This window comes from Nansenia antarctica, assembly GCF_963989245.1.
Source record: "Nansenia antarctica genome assembly, chromosome: 4".
Taxonomy (NCBI): domain Eukaryota; kingdom Metazoa; phylum Chordata; class Actinopteri; order Argentiniformes; family Microstomatidae; genus Nansenia; species Nansenia antarctica.
The window spans coordinates 48372002-48391816 of NC_137689.1; the positions used below are offsets into that span (position 1 = coordinate 48372002).

At 45.9% G+C, this 19815-nt stretch overlaps 1 protein-coding gene across 1 annotated transcript in view; it reads left to right on the top strand.

Annotated features, from left to right (window-relative positions):
- The window catches only part of LOC308155592 (electrogenic sodium bicarbonate cotransporter 1-like), a gene marked incomplete at its 5' end in the record, with an annotated part of 36546 nt that extends 19102 nt beyond the window's left edge, over positions 1-17444 (top strand). The window contains 19 exon segments of the mRNA XM_080528955.1: positions 923-999; positions 2093-2250; positions 2844-2931; positions 4692-4846; positions 5201-5317; positions 5447-5621; positions 7453-7586; positions 9896-10167; positions 11075-11161; positions 11164-11339; positions 12085-12198; positions 13363-13524; positions 13730-13908; positions 14223-14295; positions 14962-15030; positions 15403-15576; positions 16005-16166; positions 16700-16796; positions 17384-17444. Coding sequence (XP_080385081.1) covers positions 923-999; positions 2093-2250; positions 2844-2931; positions 4692-4846; positions 5201-5317; positions 5447-5621; positions 7453-7586; positions 9896-10167; positions 11075-11161; positions 11164-11339; positions 12085-12198; positions 13363-13524; positions 13730-13908; positions 14223-14295; positions 14962-15030; positions 15403-15576; positions 16005-16166; positions 16700-16796; positions 17384-17430 — 2516 coding nt within the window. The 3' untranslated portion in view covers positions 17431-17444.
- Between the last annotated feature and the right edge of the window lie 2371 nt (positions 17445-19815).

Below are 19815 nucleotides of genomic sequence, written 5' to 3' on the forward strand. Positions count from 1 at the left end.
ATAACACACTACAGCATGGGATATCTCTAAGTCAGGACCTAATCTTCAGATAACATCACAATATGTAACCTTCATATGACACACTACAGCATGGGATCCCTCTCTAACATTCATTTTAACCACTTCATTACTTGGAAATCCTTACCTTGGAAGTAGTCAATGGGCCAGGAGTAACTGTGACCCACACTCTCTATGCTTAGGCTTATACAGTACATACAGACACTATTTTGCTAACATTTGCATTGATGACAAAAACACAATGAGAGTGAATGGACCCCAGGTAGCAATACTCTCATGCGATATCAATCCACAATAGTTTTTTGGGAGGTTTTTATGTGGCTGCATCAAACTGGACCCAGTCCCTAAGCGCCCAGAGAAACAGAAAGTCAGATAACGTCGTGTATTTTGACTAATGTTCCTTCAAATAGGAGGGACACCATTATGCCCAAACAAACATCTACTACAGTACCATTGAGCGAGTCGTTAGCTGACAGTATCGAGTTAGCACAGCTCCTAAGCCCGCTTTTCTTACTCCAAAGTCTCCAAAGGCTGATGAGGCTTTTCTGCTGGCAGAACGAGGGAGAGGAAAAGATTGCTATCTCTCTCCCAGTCTCTGGGCTAAGTCTATACCCCTTGTAGGAGTGAGTGACCCACTGGCAGGACTTCACAGGGCCAGCAGCCCTGGGAGAGCTCAGTCTCTCAGATCCACTACAGCTGCCATCAGCCCCCTAAAGCTTAAGCCTCGCCACATTTAGGCCTTCTGAAGTTTCTGTTTCTCTCTTTATCTCTTTTTACTGAAATCAGTCTGGGCCTCTGGTTTTTTTTCCTCCTGGGACTTATTCTTTTCATCTCTGTGAGTTTGAACCATAGTGATCCCCCCCACCCCCCGGTCTCTGACCCTAATCTGCTCTCGCCTGTGCAGGTAGCCCGACCACCGCCCATCGGAACCTGACCTCCAACAGCCTCAATGACTTCTCTGACAAACCTGAGAAGGACCAGGTATGTATGTGTGTGCGTGCAAGGTGTGTGTGTGTGTGTGTGTGTGTGTGTAAGGGTGTATGTGGGAAAAGGAACAAGGCCTCACTCTACTGATAAGCGTACAAGCCTCACACACAGATAAGAGCCCTGATTCTCTTTTAAATGTTTAGTAACAACATGGCTACCCCTGAAGCCCACAACCTCCTCTACTACTGTTCTCCTAGTCAACCGCCCTGGTTGACCCTATCTAGTGGTGTCTGGATATCTACATAGGTTTTATGGCCCATAAATGGAAATAAGTTAAAGCTGAACCGGGTACATAGTAACTACTGGAATAACACTGACACTTGTAGTTAATTACCATGGCTATTTGTCAAATCACTGTGGCCTTTGAAAAAAACACCAAGGACCAGGTTAATCATTGCCTTACACCCGAGGTCTTTTTTTTTTCTTCTTTTTTTTCTATTGCTGAAATTGTACATAATAATGACATAATACACAACATGATCATTCACGAAAGACAAAAAAAAAGCAATGCAAAAACTCTCAGTACTCCTATAACCTGAATCTGAATCTGATTCTCCTGAAACCAGAATCTGATTCTTTGATCTGAACCCTGGAGAATGACTCAACTCATGTATATAAGAGTGTTCTACAGTTCGCTAGCTAACAGGTGACCTCGATATTCACTTGTGAGTACAGAGGTTCATCGTTTCTATTCCTACCTCATTATATTCTCATCAGTAGTTCATTAGTTTCTTTGTGACTCAGCTATGTAATGAGCAATAAGGGACTCTTTGGGCCATTTATCAAACAGCTTGTTACATGGGTGACTCAGAGAGAGATAAAGACACCTTTTCAAATAGTTCTACTTCATAAGAATGTCCGTTGCCTAATACATAGTACAGAATATAGTACCTTCATGTGCTGGGAACGGACTGTACTACTCCCTTTCATTCAAATGCAACTTGCTACTGTGCAACATTTCGCAGCAGTGAATTGAGTGCACTGTAGTGGGATGACCAGTGTTGCAGTACTCCTACTGAGTCTTATTCTGGATGTTTCTCTCTTTCTCTCGCTCTCTCTTGGTCTCTCACACTCTCTCACTCTGCAGCTGAAGAACAAGTTCATGAAGAAGCTCCCTCGCGACGCGGAGGCGTCTAACGTCTTGGTGGGGGAGGTGGACTTCCTGGACAGCCCCTTTGTGGCGTTTGTGCGGCTCCAGCAGGCGGTCATGCTGGGAGCTCTGACGGAGGTCCCGGTCCCCACCAGGTAGCCCCCCGCCGTACACCAACGCAGCCAAACCAACACAACCTAGCCTCTGTACCACCAACACAACCTAGCCTCTGTACCACCACTACAAACCAACACAACCTAGCCACTCTGTACCACCTCTACAACCTAGCCACTCTGTACCACCACTATTCTCACCACCCTGTACTACCACTACAACCTAGCCACTCTGTACCACCTCTACAGTCTCACCACCTATATAGACAGATTGATCACCATCAATGATAGATCACTGACTATAGCTGGAGCAAACACTAATCGATGAGGGCATTTTTTGCACGTCTCCTCACTGCAGAATCAGAATCAGAATTGCTTGTATTCCATCCCAATGTTCAAGTACACAGTCAAATCCTCTGGTTTAGGTTAGCTTCAACATTGGCATTGCAGCAAAAATAAAAAATCACAATAATAAGAGTAAAGTAGGAAGTCAGTCATAATAAAGTCATCAAGTGATCCTAGATGTACTGCAGGAGAACCAGTGGTACTACAGTGGATACGGTGGAGTGTGTTGTCTTTCCTGAGGAGCGTCCTAACCCCTGTTCCCTTAATCAGTGGTTACCTATCTCTTTTAGGTTCCTATTTGTTCTGCTGGGACCCAAGGGCAAAGCCAAGTCCTACCATGAGATTGGACGAGCCATCGCCACCCTGATGTCAGATGAAGTGAGTGACCTCTTGTCTCTCTCTCTCTTGTGTGTTCCATATCTGGTCAGCTCAGATTCATGGTCAGCATTCACTCCATGATGGCAATGGTGTGTGCAAGTATACATTAGGTTGGCGCTGGCCATTCCATATGGTCTTGAGGAGATTTGTGTGTGTATGATTGTTTGGCCTAGGCTTAGTACATGTGAGCCTGGGAGCAGGTTGTATTAAGAGATTATTTGACCCAGTAAGCTGCCCGGCGGTCCACACCTTGCACCCGGTGTGTGGGTCACTGCAGTCCAGAGATAAAAAAGACAGAAGGAACTTAAAAAAGAATTCTTGGAATGTTTGTCCAATAAGGGTTCCTGGTGATATCAATAGTCGGCCCCTATCTTGACTTCCTTAGAACGATGAGCTGTCGGGTATGGCCACTGATTAGGGTAGTTGTAGAATTGCACAAAGAGGGTGTAAATTCCGTCATCTCTTTTTTTTTTCGTTCGAACCCTTCCAGTACAGACTAGCACTGTTTGTTTTTCCTTCTAGGGTTTCTGTTATCTTCCTTTTTGTCAGTTTATTGCAGGATTTCCCTGGGTTGTTGACTCTCCTCGCCTGACCTCTCCTCCCATTTCGGCAGGAATATTTACAAACGTACTCTTCTGCCACTGCACTTACCCAGAGTGCACCTGGCCTGCCGATTCCTACAGGACCTAGCACCCCTCCCCCCCCCCCCCCCCCCCCCCCACACACACACACACCCTCTGCCTGTGTCTACACAGTGGCACTTTCTTTCTCCAGATTTCCATAAATTACACTTTAACTAAACTCTCAGCGTCCCTGTGAAAGCTTGGTGTAGACAGCTTATCTGATAGGAGCTGTGAGTGATCTGCCCTGTGAGTGATCTGCCCTGCTCGGCCCCACACTCTGCCAGCAGTCTCCACTGACAAAAAAAACAGAAGCAGAAGATCCTATTTTATAGCATGTTTATATGGGATACACAAACATGTTATGTAAGAGAGATTATGATGGTGATGATTGTAATCCCGTCACTCTACTTTTGCCATCGGTTTGATCCTTTTGATGTTTGCATTGAAAAATACGTCAGTCCTGCACGATATGCCATACCTCAGACACCGCTGCGACAATTTGGGGCGAAACTTGGGTGAATGATGTGTTTTGCCATAGAGGTCAGGCGTTCCCAAAAATAGACTGGTTGGCTCAAGGGGTGTTATGATGTGTTATCGCAAACAACTGAAATTCCCAAAATATGCTGATTGGCCCAAGGGGGATGCGATAGTGTCAACGGAAATTCAACTTGAACAAGCAGTTCACACCAGGAAAGGTGCTACATCATCTGTGGGGGACAACATGCTGACTGTAGACGGTTTACTAATATGACAGAGGCTTTATATAGACCCAGAGCCAGTTAGAACAATCATTGTTTGGTTGGTTGTGTACAGGTGTCTGCAGACATGTGGATGATGATTGGGTGGTTGTGTGCAGGTCTGAGACATGTGGATAATGATTGGTTGGTTGTGTGTAGGTCTGAGCAGACGTGGATGATAATTGGGTGGTTATGTGCAGGTGTCTGCAGACATGTAGATGATTGGTTGGTTGTGTGCAGGTCTGAGCAGACATGTAGATGATTGGTTGGTTGTGTGCAGGTGTGAGCAGACGTGGATGATTGGTTGGTTGTATGCAGGTCTGAGCAGACGTGGATGATGATTGGTTGGTTGTATGCAGGTCTGAGCAGACGTGGATGATGATTGGTTGGTTGTGTGCAGGTGTTCCACGACATCGCCTACAAGGCCAAGGACAGGCAGGACCTCCTGGCTGGCATCGAGGAGTTCCTGGATGAGGTCATCGTCCTGCCCCCGGGGGAGTGGGACCCTGACATCAGGATAGAGCCCCCCAAGTCCTTGCCGTCTTCCGACAAGAGGTACCCCTCCTGACCGCCTATCCCCCCAGTTCAAGTAACCTGTCTGTTGTTTTATGTTAAACAGTCGTTGAGTTATTTTTTTTTCTCTCTGTCGCTGTTGAGTCAGTGGAGGTGCAATCAGACATAGCCTCACGAGAGAAATACAGTACAATCCATAATTTTACTGGATTTGTCATTTTTCTCAAGCTAGACTGTAGCGTTCTTTGCTCAAGTGTCCTAGCTTGTCCTCCGTGTTTGGTTTCACCATGGACCACCACACTGGACCACCACGGACCACCACACTGTTAACAGCCGGCGAGATTTGGTTCAGCCGGATGCCTGTGGGGTTTTTAAACGTGTGTGCTTCTGTTGCAGGAAGAACATGTATTCTGGAGGGGAGGGGCTACAGATGAATGGCGACACCCCCCATGATGGGGGCCACGGAGGAGGAGGGGGGCACCAAGTCAGCGACGAGCTCAAGAAGACCGGGAAGTAAGAACGCGGCTCTATAACGACGAAACACGGCAATGGGGGGGGGGGGCTTCTGTGGCATTAATGATATCAGGAGATGTTTCATATGATTTTTGATAGAACATTGAAACGGTTTCTATTCTTGGAAAGGTTTTGCGGCGGCCTCGTTCTGGACATCAAGCGGAAGCTGCCCTTCTTCGCCAGCGACTTCTACGACGCTTTGCACATCCAGTCTCTGTCCACCATCTTGTTCATCTACCTGGGGACGGTGACCAACGCCATCACGTTCGGAGGGTTGCTAGGAGACGCTACAGAAAACATGCAGGTGAGCCTCCTGCTTTATTAGACATTGAAATCCTTTTTTTTCGTGGGAAACTGAATCTGTTGGAATATCTTTTCCCCCATAGGGATTACTGGATATAAGCAGTAATCACGTTTTTGCTTACTTACGTTGCTTATTATTACTGTGTTGTTGTTGTTGTTGTGTTTTTTTCCCTGTATCTGAATGCCGCAATGTCAATGTTGAGGAACCAAAGCCAAATAATTTTACTTGTGTACTTGTACGGTAAGATGTTATAAAAGCGATTCCTGTAATTCGTAATTGTAAATCGCTTTGGATTAAAAGCGTCTGCTAAATGGCTAAATGGATTAAAATGTAATTAATTAATTAATTAAATTAAATTAAAATTAATAGGCTACTGTTCTACATCTCAGTGGCTCTATATAGCATGTCTTGTACAGTCCAGTACAGCACAGTATAATCTTAACTTAACTTAAGTGTCTTAGCTGACCAGGGACAAGACGTGCTGGCTTTGCCAGAGGTCTTCTGGGGACCCGGCCTGGCCAGTGTGGTAGTGTGAGGGGCTGTCCCCCAGGGTGTTAAGGCCATGAGGCTGTCCCCCAGGGTGTTAAGGCCATGAGGCTGTCCCCCAGGGTGTTAAGGCCATGAGGCTGTCCCCCAGGGTGTTAAGGCCATGAGGCTGTCCCCCAGGGTGTTAAGGCCATGAGGCTGTGCTAGGTGTGTGGCTGGCCAGGCTGACCTGCGTTGGGTGCAAACACACACACACACACACGCACACACACACAGCTGTGCTCAGCGCATACACACACACACACACACACACACACACACACACAGCCCTTCTCTGCTCACACACACTCCGATCCCAAAGCGCAACAGGGCCTGTCTCTCTGACTCTACCGACACTTGTCAGCCAAATGTCTTCTTCCAATGCTCCTGTGATCGCCGGTGCTACGAGGACTGAAGAGGCCAGATTAGAGGGGGGGGGGGGTTCAGTGTGAGAGAGATTACTCGGTGAGTCGTGTTTGAAGCGGCGGGGGGGGGGGGGGGGACGGGGGGACTCGTAGCAGGCATGCCAGAGGACTGTCCCCAGGGGATTTGCTCAGGCTGGAAAAAAACACGGATCCAGATTACTCAGCTCGCCTGGTCATGGCTCTGTCTCCACCGCCACCACCCCCTGACCCTCCTACCCCCCACCACGTGGAAGGGCGGGGGGGGGGGGGCGGTGGGCAAGGGAATCGCCTTCCCTGACTTGTGACCTTTTCCTAGAGGCGTCAGCTCGCCACAGGTGCACAGCGTCGCATGGGCGCATGCAGCTTTGACTCCCAGATGTCTCTTCTCCCAGGCCTTGTAGAAGACTCCTGGTGTCAACAACAAGCAAGACTATGTGAACGTGAACAGGCCTGTCCTGGCAGGCCAGAATGAGGGCTCTAACTGTGTGTGTGTGTGTGTGTGTGTGTGTGTGTGTGTGTGTGTGTGTGGGGGGGGAAAACACAGCTCTTGCTGAATTGGCAGATTCATATCATTTCAGGTGAAATTGGAAGCTTGGAGAAATTGTAAAGTGGAGAAACTCCCCCACCTGGATTTCATACAGTGCTGTGTGGTCACTTAAAATGCAAACTACCTAAAAAAAAAAAGAAGGGAAAAAAAGGGTCTTGTGTTTATTACCGGTATGCCAATTGTAACCGGCACTTTTGTTTCTCAAGTGTAACTAGGGCAATTGCTCACTTCTGTCATTGTCTCACTGTTCTCTCTGTGTTCCCTCTCTCCTCTCCTCTCCCCTCCTGTCCTCTCCTCTCCTCTCCTCTCCTCTCCTCTCCTCTCCTCTCCTCTCCTCTCCTCTCCGGCCCTGCAGGGTGTGTTGGAGAGCTTCCTGGGTACAGCCCTGACCGGGACAGTGTTCTGTCTGCTGGCCGGCCAGCCCCTCACCATCCTCAGCAGCACTGGCCCCGTCCTCGTCTTCGAGCGGCTCCTCTTCAAGTTCAGCAAGTCAGTGTGCTAATCATTTAAAGACGGGTTTAAAGGGTTAAAGAGTTTAAAAGGGATCTAGTCGTCCTACGATGGGAACAGTCAGTGCACTTCTAATCTGTCCTAATATCTAATATCATGTTTGGGGACAATAATATGTCTTGGAAATAATGTCAGGTCTTGCCAGACGAGAGTCCCAAGGAGCGACAGTACTGTCCTGGGATTGTTGTTTCGCTAGTTTGTTTTCAGAGTTGTGTTTTGCTGAGGATTGCCAGTGTTATGTTGAGGCTCAAGGGTAACTCTCTACCCTCCTCCAGAAGGCCAGATTTCCTCTCGGAGAGCAGAGCTTATTGCTTTTCTGTTTATATATGCTGTCTCTGTGTTTAACGGACCAAAATACCGGAGTAAAAGCATACAAATAATACTCGTGATCAAGATAAACAATATGAATTTTGCAATCGGAGATTGGCTACATTGTTTTCAGCTGGTGTATTTGTATCTGTTTCAGTGGAACAAATTGTCCTTCAGTGTATTTGCAATAACAAAAACTGCCCACGGCCCAAATGCCAGCCCCGATTGTCTGTTCATTTCCCTGGCGTCCTGCTCCCCACTTCCTGTCCTGACTGTGGGACTTGTGACCCCGGTGCAGACTTGCTCATACGGGTCAGACTGGGACGAGAACCACCACCAGGTCCTGTTGATTTACCAGGGAAACCCTGTTTCATACACACGGGACCAAAAAAAAGCTCACTGTCTCCTCGCTAGAAAAGCATGAGTGGAGATTTATCTGATTGGCTTCTGTGAGAATTGATGCAGGACTCAACATGACCTGTTCCCGTGAGTTATGAACTGTATCTCCACCGTAAGTGTGAGTGGTGTGATCTCGTGATGTTAGAATTATAAGGTTCTATCTCCATTTGTCAAAATTGTGTTTTTTACAAAATCTGATCCATTAGGTGTTTATTAATGCCTGTGTGGTGTTATTTTTAAAATGTAGAAATTTTTCAGTTAGTAATTCATAAAATACAAAGGTTCCATCTCACAAAACATAATGGAATGTAAAAACTTTGACGCTCAATATCTCTGAACTACCCTAAACGGAGATAGAACCTTATAATTCTAAGCTCACAATCTCCTAACAGCATGGAGACGGAAAACCCCTGCACGAACTCACTGACCCGAAATACAGTAATAACATTAATAGTGCAGATAACGGTTGGATATTTGACTAAAACGGCCAAGCGGTCCTGCACTTATACCCTTGTGTTTACTCCCTCTATCTTATGGCGTCGTGTTGGACTCTAGCAGCGAGGGAGTATCCACTGACATGACCGGACACTGAGCGGGTTGTGTTCCGTTATGAATAATTCACTTTCATTTAATTTCACACTGTCAATGTGGCCTGCCAACACTTCCGTGTCCGACACTGTTTCCATCGCCCGGGTCCGGTTGCCGAGTCAGCGTTGTATGCTGACGTCGTTGCGTCCGCCTGCCAGCCTTCCAGCATCTGTCCTGCCTCGACTCCACACACAACACGGACACGTGCCGAGTCACGCTAATACAAACAATGACATTTTGGATAGGGAACATTTGGAACAATCCACAGTAGTCTTATCAGGGTTCCCACGGGTCCTTGAAATCCTTGAAAGTTTGTGAATTTGAGAAAAAGAAATCAAAGTCTTAAAGGTTTGGGTCATTGAAAGTGCTTGAATTCCCCCCTCTCTCTCTAAAAAAAATATATATATTCAAAAAAATGTTACTGTCAACTAGTTCTGTCTCAAACTATGCCATGTTGGGTCCTTGAATTTGAGGGAATTGAATCTTGAAAGTCCTTGAAAGGTGCTTGAATTTGATGTTTCAGAAGGTGTGGGAACCCTGTCTTATGTAGTCAACAGGTTGTAGACTGTCACTGAAGGGAGTTACAGAGGAGTAGATGCAAAATGATTGTCGGATGGCATTGAAATAGTATGAAAAGACTTAACTAACTGTACTTAACTAACATGACCCCAACCATCTGGGGGGGTGGCAGGTAGCGTAGAGGTTAGAGAGGCCGGCTAGCAATCGGATGGTTTCTGCTTCCATCCCCCCTCGCCTCTGGAGGGAGCTGCATGTGATGTGAGCTGGTGACTGGAGGGTTGCTGGCGTCATATCTGAGTTGCCTACCACTGCCGTTGTGCCCTTGAGCAAGGCACTTAACCCCTAATCGCTCCAGGGCCGCTGACTATGGATGACCCTGTGCCTAGAGCAAAAAATACATTTCGTCGTAGTACCCTGTGCAATGACATCAAGGTCGAATCTAATCAAATCGAATCTCTAATCCATCTCCGCAGAGACAACGAGTTTGACTACCTGGAGTTCCGGCTGTGGATCGGCCTGTGGTCGGCGTTCTTCTGCCTGGTCCTGGTGGCCACGGACGCCAGCTTCCTGGTGCAGTACTTCACCCGCTTCACCGAGGAGGGCTTCTCCGCCCTCATCAGCTTCATCTTCATCTACGACGCCTTCAAGAAGATGCTGAAGCTGGCCCACTACAACCCCATCAACGCCGACTACAACCCGGACCTCGTCACACAGTACGGCTGCGTCTGCATGCCCCCGGACCACGGTAGGCCCCGCTGGCGCCGTCGCGCCGTCACGCACTCCTAGCTGCTGCTGCCAAAACCACCCAACGCTAACGTCTTAGCTATTATCTTATCGCCATTGTCTTCCCGAAAGAAAGAGTTTGCGCAACGTGGCGATTTATTGACACACTATAGATACCAAACGATGCCAGTGTGCTCTCTCTCTCTCTCTCTCTCTCTCTCTCTCTCTCTCTCTCTCTCTCTCTCTCTCTCTCTCCCTCTCGACAATATCACTGTTTGCTCTCTCAACGAGTCTATTAGTCGCCACTTAGCGAGTGACTTGGCAGGACTGCAGTTCAGATGAGATATGTGACGAACGAGCTATGCCAAGTGTTTCTCATCGAGTTGGTAATCCTGCATGTCCCCCCCCCCCCAAGGGGGTCAACTGGCATCCCTCTCCGTTGAGGTTCCATTAGCCTTTTGTTTTGTATCAAAGGCAATGACCAGATGTAAATGCTGCTGTTCTGGTTAGGTGAATGAAGTGTCTCAAAGTGGTTGTGTGGTGTTGTTTTCTTTCCAACCAGGCAATGCAACGGACCTCTACAGTGAACCCGCCGACGACTGGTTCAACAACACTGGTCTGGTGAGCAGTCATCCCAGTATCCCTTCCTTTCGTAACCAGCATAGCTCGAGTCATCGAGTCGGGGTCTCAATTGAATTAATGAGGAATTCCTTTGACCAACTTTCATAGCTGTTTTACAACCGCGTTGAGGGATAACAAACACTGTGGCTTAGCGATACCACAGTTATTTTTTCAAATCATATCGTCGAGTTTATTGCTTGCCGGAGGAGGATTCTGCATGTTGCAATCTGCATGTTGTTTTTTTATTAACTAAGTGTACAGTATTAATGCGATGGTCCGTGTGTGTGACCTGCGTGTATGCTTTTTAGGCTCCTTTGGAGCCGATAACTGTATACCCCATTTTCTTTTAAAAACGTGTCAAATAAATTCATTCATTCATTCATTCAGCCCATCAACGCCACGTGGGAGTCCCTCACTAAGAAGGAGTGTATGAAGTACGGCGGTACGCTGCTGGGTCCGACCTGCGGCTTCGTCCCTGACATCACGCTGATGTCCTTCATCCTGTTCTTCGGCACCTACACCTGCTCCATGTCTCTGAAGAAGTTCAAGACCAGCCGCTACTTTCCCACCACCGTGAGTGACGCCGACGCAAACTCTGACGCAGATTTTTCAAAAACGCCTGATGTACTCTTGAATGATTTTTTTCTTTGCCCACCAGCCCCATTTTAGCCCCAGACTCTGTGATCCAGTTTAGCAATGTGCTGGTGTTGTTTTGGAAGTTAGCATGATGTTCAGGACAAGTAACGAACTGGTGACATTCTCAGGTTCGTCCAATTGGCTCCATCAAGAGTGTAGAGCGGTCAGGTCAGATGTCACCTCCTGACGCTGCTTAAGATCCTGTGTTGTAAACCTAGATTTTTTTTTAACACTCACACACACACACCCCAGCAGATGAACAGACTGGTAGTGCTGGCACATGTCCAGTACTGCGCTATGTTTTGCCCAGAGCAAGTCTCACTTTACCCCGCACTAACTCACTCCTCCACCTGCCAACTGGTTCATCTTTGGGGCCTGCACGGCAAGGCACGGTGGGTGGGCACGTAGACACTCAAATGCTCATTCACAAACTTGATTATATGGGATGAGTTTGAGGGTTTCTGTGTCCGCCACCTTTCATGGTTGTTCTGGGTTGTTCTCCTGTTCTGGGTTGGAGAGACACAGGGTCATTTATCAGGTGGATGCAGCAGATGACACATGATATGATCCACCCTCTAGTCTGTGTGGAGAATCCTGTAGCGACAGTAGTTAGTAATTACCCCCCAGCTGAAGGCTGTTAGCCAAAGCTAATGTGGTTGTGTGCCCCCCCCTCCTACTGCAGGTGAGGAAGCTGTTCAGTGACTTTGCCATCATCCTGACCATTCTCATCTTCTGCGGTGTGGACGCCCTGGTCGGTGTGGACACTCCCAAACTCATTGTGCCAAGTGAATTCAAGGTGAGGTGAATCGTCCCTGTGTGTTGTTAACAGGGCAGGTTTAGTTTAGTTTATTTATTTAGCACACGAGAGATTGTGCAAGGAGGGAACGAAGCCCAGAAGGCTTGTACATAGTTCCACTCCCGTCAATATCTATGTTTCAAATAAACATCAAGGAACACTTAATGCATGTCAATAAGAGAAAAGTATTTTACAGGTTTTACTGTGTGTGCTTTCAACTGTGTATATCGCAAGTCAGTGCAAGCAACGACGCCGTCGGTTGAATACTTTGGTCGTTGATTTGTTGAAGCTCACTGTGACACTGATGACCTTAAATGTGACGGATGTGATAGATTTCTCGATTTCTAAAATGGGTTTCTAGAATGACAACATTGGGCCAGGTGTGTGTCAGTTTGATCCCCCATCTGGAACAATGTTATTGTTATGTTAATCTGTCTAGACCTTGTCTAGTCTTTTTGTGTAACCCTCACCTGGCCTTGTAGTAATGCCAAGGAGTGATCGTAGATACATAGCCCATCAAACCTGAATTCCAGGCACAAAGTCAGTTATTAAGTTGGTTTATTCCCTTCCTTTACCATAACCTTACAAAGACTTTACCTTAACCTTAGAAAGAGCCCTTAGGCTCTCTCTCTAGAAGAGAGGATGGGGGGTGGGAGAGGATGGGGGGGGGTTGAAGGGGGAGGGAAGTTGAGCAGAGGGAACATGCATCAAATAACAGGGTGATTGAAGGAGATGGGGAGAACACTGGGGCCTTATGACGGCCAGTACAGACTCAGCTTTGTGTGGCTACAGAGGCTAATTCAGAGGTTTTTCTTTTGTGCCACGTATCGATGCACCAATACTTTTAGTCTCAGCTTATCGCACAGCCTCTTTTATTAAGAGAGTAGCAGAGGGGAAGACTTTGTATTTCCACACACAAAGGGTTTCTAAGTGGTTGTCTGGCGTACGTGCGTTTATGAAGTCACGTACACGTATTGAACTTCAGGCTCATATTGTTGGTTCTAACAACGTTATTAGCAGCATGATATTCCAATAGTTACCACTTTTTCTCTTGTACAAGTACAGCGCTGTGTAAAGTGTGGGTGTGTGCACGTGTGCCGTTTGAGTTAAAAGTCTACCGCTGTGCTTGTATCTAACTGGCTAAATGTGGGTGTTTGTCTCCAGCCAACTAGCCCCGACAGAGCCTGGTTCGTGCCACCCTTCGGGGGCAACCCCTGGTGGGTGTACCTGGCGTCAGCGCTCCCTGCTCTCCTCGTCACCATCCTGGTGTTCATGGACCAGCAGATCACAGCTGTCATCGTCAACAGAAAGGAGCACAAACTCAAGGTGAGAGGCTCTAACAACGTGTAACATGCCTCTCTAGCCAAGCCACATCTATGTGGTTAGATACTGATATCAGGCCCATATTTGAGAATAACAGTCCTCTCCTCTCCTCCTCTCCTCTCCTCCCTCCTCCCCTCTCCTCTCCTCTCCTCTCCCCTCCTCTCCCCTCTCGTCTCCTCCCCTCCCCTCCCCTATCCTATCGCCACAGAAAGGGGCAGGTTACCATTTGGACCTTTTCTGGGTGGCCATACTGTTGGTGGTGTGTTCCTTCATGGGCCTGCCCTGGTACGTGGCCGCCACTGTCATCTCCATCGCCCACATCGACAGTTTGAAGATGGAGACCCAGTGCTCTGCCCCAGGCGAACAGCCCAAGTTCCTGGGTGTCAGGTGAGTGTCAGGGTTGGCTACCGTAGAGACCATGTGAGACATGTCCTCTGAAAGATTAGCTGCTTCATATGTACTGTACAATGGCCTGGACATTCACTGTTTGTCATTCCCACTCAAGCACAGTATGCTACTGACAGGGTGCTTCACTTGGGTTAAATAACTCATCAGAACAGAGTATTTGAACTGAATACGTTTAAACATGTGCGGTGTGTGTGCGGTGTGCGTGTTGTCAAACCGTGTGTGCGAGTGTGTGAACAGCATGGCGTTTATGTGATATGTTGTTTCTTTTTTTTCATCTTTTTATTTCATCGCAGGGAGCAAAGAGTCACTGGTGTGTGTGTGTTCCTCCTGACTGGCCTCTCTGTGTTCATGGCTCCGATCCTCAAGGTAGTTTTTGAACACCTCTTAATTCTGCAAATATCATTTCGTGGAGAAAAAGGATTACTGTCCTCCTCTTTTAGGGACGGATCCTATTACTTGTTTCAAATTCAAAATAATTCAAAATCTTTTACTTTAAATCCAATTAGTAAGTAATTGAAGTGATGTGATGTGAAATAAGCATGTTCATTGGGGCTTAGGCTCAGGTTGCAGCTCAGTGACTTCTCAAGTTTCCATCCTCTTGTTAAGGTGCCCGTCGTACAGTAAATGCTAAGTCATTGACATCTGATGGTTGTGAATGGTCTTCCCCTAGTGGACAGTTGAGGTAGTGACAGCTCTACACTATTATCAGGGAGCCGAGACTACTAGGAGAAGACTTATCAGGGAGCCTGTGTGTGACACAGAGAGAGAGAGAGAGAGAAAAGTGAAAGGGGATGGAGTAGGTGACTGTACATTTGAGTAATGTTAGATAAGTTGCTAATGCAATTTCTTAACATTATTTCAAACCAGTGCAGATAATAAACACACTGATGTGGTGACTGTGGTAAACCATCATCTTAATCGATGAACTCTTAAACTCTTTCTTTGTGAAATGGGACAAAAGGAAGACACTTCATTTGTGTGGCTGTGTGTCTCATGCGGCCTCTGTTTTGTCCTCCTCGCTCTCTCCCCCAGTTCATCCCCATGCCTGTGCTCTACGGTGTGTTCCTCTACATGGGCGTCGCGTCTCTTAACGGCGTCCAGGTGAGTTATCCTGGGCCTAACCGTTCGTCTCAGACTGCTCGTAGACCAGCTAACACCCTGCAGTAACCCGTCCTGTCACTGAATTACTATTATATCTGAACATCATTTTTTAAAAAGCCACTTATTTTGGGCTCCTAGAATTGCCCGTTCCGACCAGTAATGGATGTTTTGCTAGTCACGTCCCACCCCTGTATTTTGGTGCTCACATCGGTGCTACTTCCTGTCACTGAATTACATATCTGAACATCATTTAAAACAATTAAAATAAACACTTATTTTGGGTTGCGGTGGATGGATGTAAATGGCTGTTTTGCTAGTCACATCCCACCCCTGTATTTTGGGGCTCACGTCTGTGCCGCCGTGTGTGTTTAGTTCATGGACCGCCTGCAGCTGCTCCTGATGCCAGCCAAGCACCAGCCGGACCTGATCTACCTGCGCCACGTGCCCCAGCGCCGCATCCACCTGTTCACCTTCATCCAGGCGCTCTGTCTGGCCCTGCTGTGGATCCTCAAGTCCACCGTCGCAGCCATCGTCTTCCCTGTCATGGTGAGACGCGTGCGCGCACACAAACACGAGTACGCACACGCACACACACACTCTGTATGAGTAGTAGTACATACTCACCGAGACAAGTGTTCAATGAAGACACACACACACACACACACACACTCTGTACCATGCGTATGGGTAGTACATACTCACCGAAGACAAGTGTTAAACATGCTGTACCAGGGCCCAGTTGTTCAAAACGTTTAATCTGGATCAGAACGATTCGGATTCCTTTTTTTGCTATCCAGGATCAGATCGGGCTGGCTGATTTCCCCAATATGACTCAAAATCAGCCGGGTAGATCTGACCCTGGATAGCAAAAAAAAAGAATCGGGATCATTCTGATCCAGATGAAAAGTTTGGAACAACAGGGCCCAGGAGACTGAAACCCGTTGACATTTCCCTGTGATTTCCTGTGGCTCCAGATCTTGGCTCTGGTTGCGGTCAGGAAGGCCATGGACTACGTCTTCTCCCAGCACGACCTCAGCTACCTGGACGACGTCATCCCAGAGAAAGACAAGAAGAAGAAGGAGGATGAGAAGAAGAAGAAACACAAGAAAGGCAGCATAGACAGCGACATTGATTTTGTGAGCATTTCTTTTGACGTTGTTTTCAGACTGGAATCGATCATTCCATCTAGTCATTCCAGTTGTTTCCCCCCACTAGATTAGATTAAAATGTATTGTCATTGCAGAGTGCAAGTACCGGACAACGAAATGCAGTTTTGCATCTAACCAGAAGTGCAAATAGTGGTATAAAAAAATGACAATGATAGTGATAGTTACAGTATGGCAAGCACGGTAGTTTAAAGGTATATACAGTTATGAGCTATGTACAGTATGGCATGTATAAATAGTGGCTATATCAAAATAGGTATGTGCAATGTGCAACGGTAGTACCACTATTGTACCCCGACCATAGTATATTCAGGGTTAATCCTTGTTTAGTTTTTTTGGTTTAGAATACAAGCATACATGACTCATGTGTCCTCATCTCTCCAACAGTCCAAGTGTTGAGATCATGAGAATATCTCCAGTGTTTTAGTCTCTTTCCGTCAAGTCTATCCATTCCATAACCATGTTCCCAGAATAAGAATCATCTCTCCCTCTCCCTCCCACAGTCTGAATACCCCTACCATGAAAATATCCCCAGCATTAAAATCTCTCTGGATATGATGGAGCAGGAACCTATGTTGATAGAGGATAAGTCCCCAGACAGTAAGTACCGGGCTGCAGTCTCCGACCCAGGATGTCAGAGGGGTTCAGAGCTGCTGAGTGCTACCCTTTTTAAAAACCCGTCTCCAGTCTCGCAGGTTTCACTCTGACCTACCTACTGTTTAAGAACTTAAGTGCACAACACACTATGTGATTCTGAGGCATCACTATAAATTCATATTTATGAGAGTGGATCGGGTCTTTGGTGTGTCTTAAGTGTCCCCCTCCGTACCCTCCCTCCCTCTCTTTCTCCTCCCTCTCTCTCTTTCACCTTCTCTCTCTGTTCCTTCTGCATGGAATACTAACGTCATAAGGTCTCATGCTTTCCTAGGACTCTGCAGACAAAGAGCATGATTCTGCCAACTAACACACATGCTCTTTAATTGTTTATTTCTCTAATACTTATTTTCCTTACTTCTTTATTTTCAGCTTCTTGCACACGCTCAATTAGAGCCCTCTCGTTTTACAACTGTTACTCTGGGGAAAATCACGGCTTTGCAGTGCAGGGCTTGCTCTAACACTTCTGACTTTGGATGCATTTTTCTGTCAGTGAATGATTGTAATGTTGTACATTTGGTCTTCTGTCATAGGTCAATTCTCCACTACCCTTAACCCACACCCACACTCCCAGTGCTAAGCCCTACTTTGAGCCTCCGAATGTGGCAAGGTAAGTGTGTGTGTGTGTGTGTGTGCATGTGCGTGTGTGTGTGTGTGTGTGTGTGTTTTTGCGTGTGTGTGTGTGTGTCATCACATGACAGTGCTAACACACTATCCTCTCTCTTTCAGTCTGGACAGAAATCCATTTAAGAAAGCTGTGTCTCAGGTTCGAATAGACCTGGAGACAGAGGACAATGGTCTCTTCCGGAAAGCCCCGGAGTCCGAAACATCCCTCTAACCCACCCGCCTAATGACCCAACAGAACCGGCAATACCGGCACTACACCACAACCCTTCATCAGCCTCTACGGTAGCACTGTTCTAGAGCACTCTTTTGAATGTCCTGCACAAATTAGGACATCTTTTTTTTATGGTCTGATGGAATTCTTGGTTATGAGAGAGATGTAGAGGAGAGACTAACATCTCCCTTTGGAAGGAGAGGTGTGTGTGTGAGGGAGGGAGGGGGGGTATATATTTGGTCATTATTCATCTTCTGTAATACAGAACAAGAAGTACAGAACAAAGTGACGTCACACTCTGCATCAAGGTGAACTCTGTCTCTGTGTGACCCATACATTGCTAATTCATGGCCAAGATATGAATCATTTATAAGGCATTCACAGACTAATGCTATGCTTAATTTATTCATAATTCAAGCTTATCGGGTCATTTAGAAATACTCAATGCAAACCTTTTGGAGCTGTGAAGTAGGAGGGACTGTTATGTCGGCCAGACCAGATCAAACCCATTCTACCATCTAGTTTTGTTTTTCTGTTCCACCGTCCAGCATATCATAGGTTCTGTTCTGTTCTTCCTTTCCTCTCTCAACCCTTCCCAAATGTATTATCATATTTATTTAATCTCTATGCAAAATGTTTTTGCCGTTGAACCAAAATGGTGGTTTAACCATTTTTATTTCCCAGGGTGTGTGAATCTGATTGACCTCTCTGATTGAACTGTTATCTCATGTCTGTATCTTTCCCAAGCTTTATACAAGACAGGACTCGAACTACATTTTCCTGTAGTAGGGAAATATACATGTACCTGTATTTGTAGCTCTACCTCTTCTTTTATGTAGGTGCCAGGGATTTGCATTTATTGTGCAATGATTTGTGCTCAACACTGATTTGTTTTCTGAAAGGGCACAGCATAGGGGCATTCAATCTGTCACTTTCTGAGTTCCTTTTGCTCTGTAACAATCAACTTAAAGAGATTTTTATTCTTGTGAATCGAAAAAGCAATAATGGTGACGAGATATGGCTAAGTGTAATAATAAGGTGTATTTACTTATTAAGCCGTTAATGAGATGACTATGATTTTACAGTTGTCTGTGAGAAAGATTTTTATTATGACCTTTTTTAAATGAAGTGATGATTTTAGTATTAGGGTTGTTTTTCTAACTGACATAAATCATTCAATAATCACTGTGAGACAATGTTGAATTCACTCTTGTGTCGTCTTTCTTTAGTTTCCATGCCAAGAGCAAGTGTCACTTATTCAACTAGTCAACCTTCAAAACTTCCATGACATGTTCCTATTATACCGTGTACACTTTGAGGTCTAAATGATGCATTTGGATTTTAAAAAATAAGAGATTTTGATTAATTACACAACCTAAGTTGCTTGAAATGATTCTAATTGAATTCGGAGCTATTGCTTATGTAGTTTATTCACTATAATTGTGCAGGTCAAACATTTGAAATCTGCCAGTGTCTAATCTCAGCTATTATCATTATGGTAAAACATGCACTATGATATGGATGCTGTTTCTGTTTGCCATTATCGCCACACAGGTGTACTATATATTATTGTGCAGATGCATATACAGGGATATTTGAACGCAAACAAGACTGCAATACTGCAGAGATATACATTTGTAATGTTTAGCGATAATGTCAAACACAGGATTGGATTGTATGTAGCCTACCATGTGTAAGTGGAATATTAAATTAGATTATTGTGGATTCAAAATGATGGCACACCCTAATCCGGTTCACTGTTTGATTCTTTCTATTATTCCTTATTCTATTATATGCATAGATATACAAATCTAACCTAAATTATGCCAGTCAATACATTGTCTGTCTCTTGGAAATATACTTTTATGAGTTTAGGATTTATCCAAATGTATTCATAGATGTGTTGGATCTCTTTTCTACAAACACGGTAGATATTGAACAAGCACAAGCCACTCTGAGCTACTGGTGTCAACAATTAGTGAATCTGGTACCTTAATGGTACAGCACTTTGTGACGCAAGCAATACAACTACAGTTGACGTTATACGTATCTTAAGGTATTTCCAACTGTGTGTAACATAACTCTTTTGAATGGGTATGACACTCAGAACATGATTTATTTGGCATT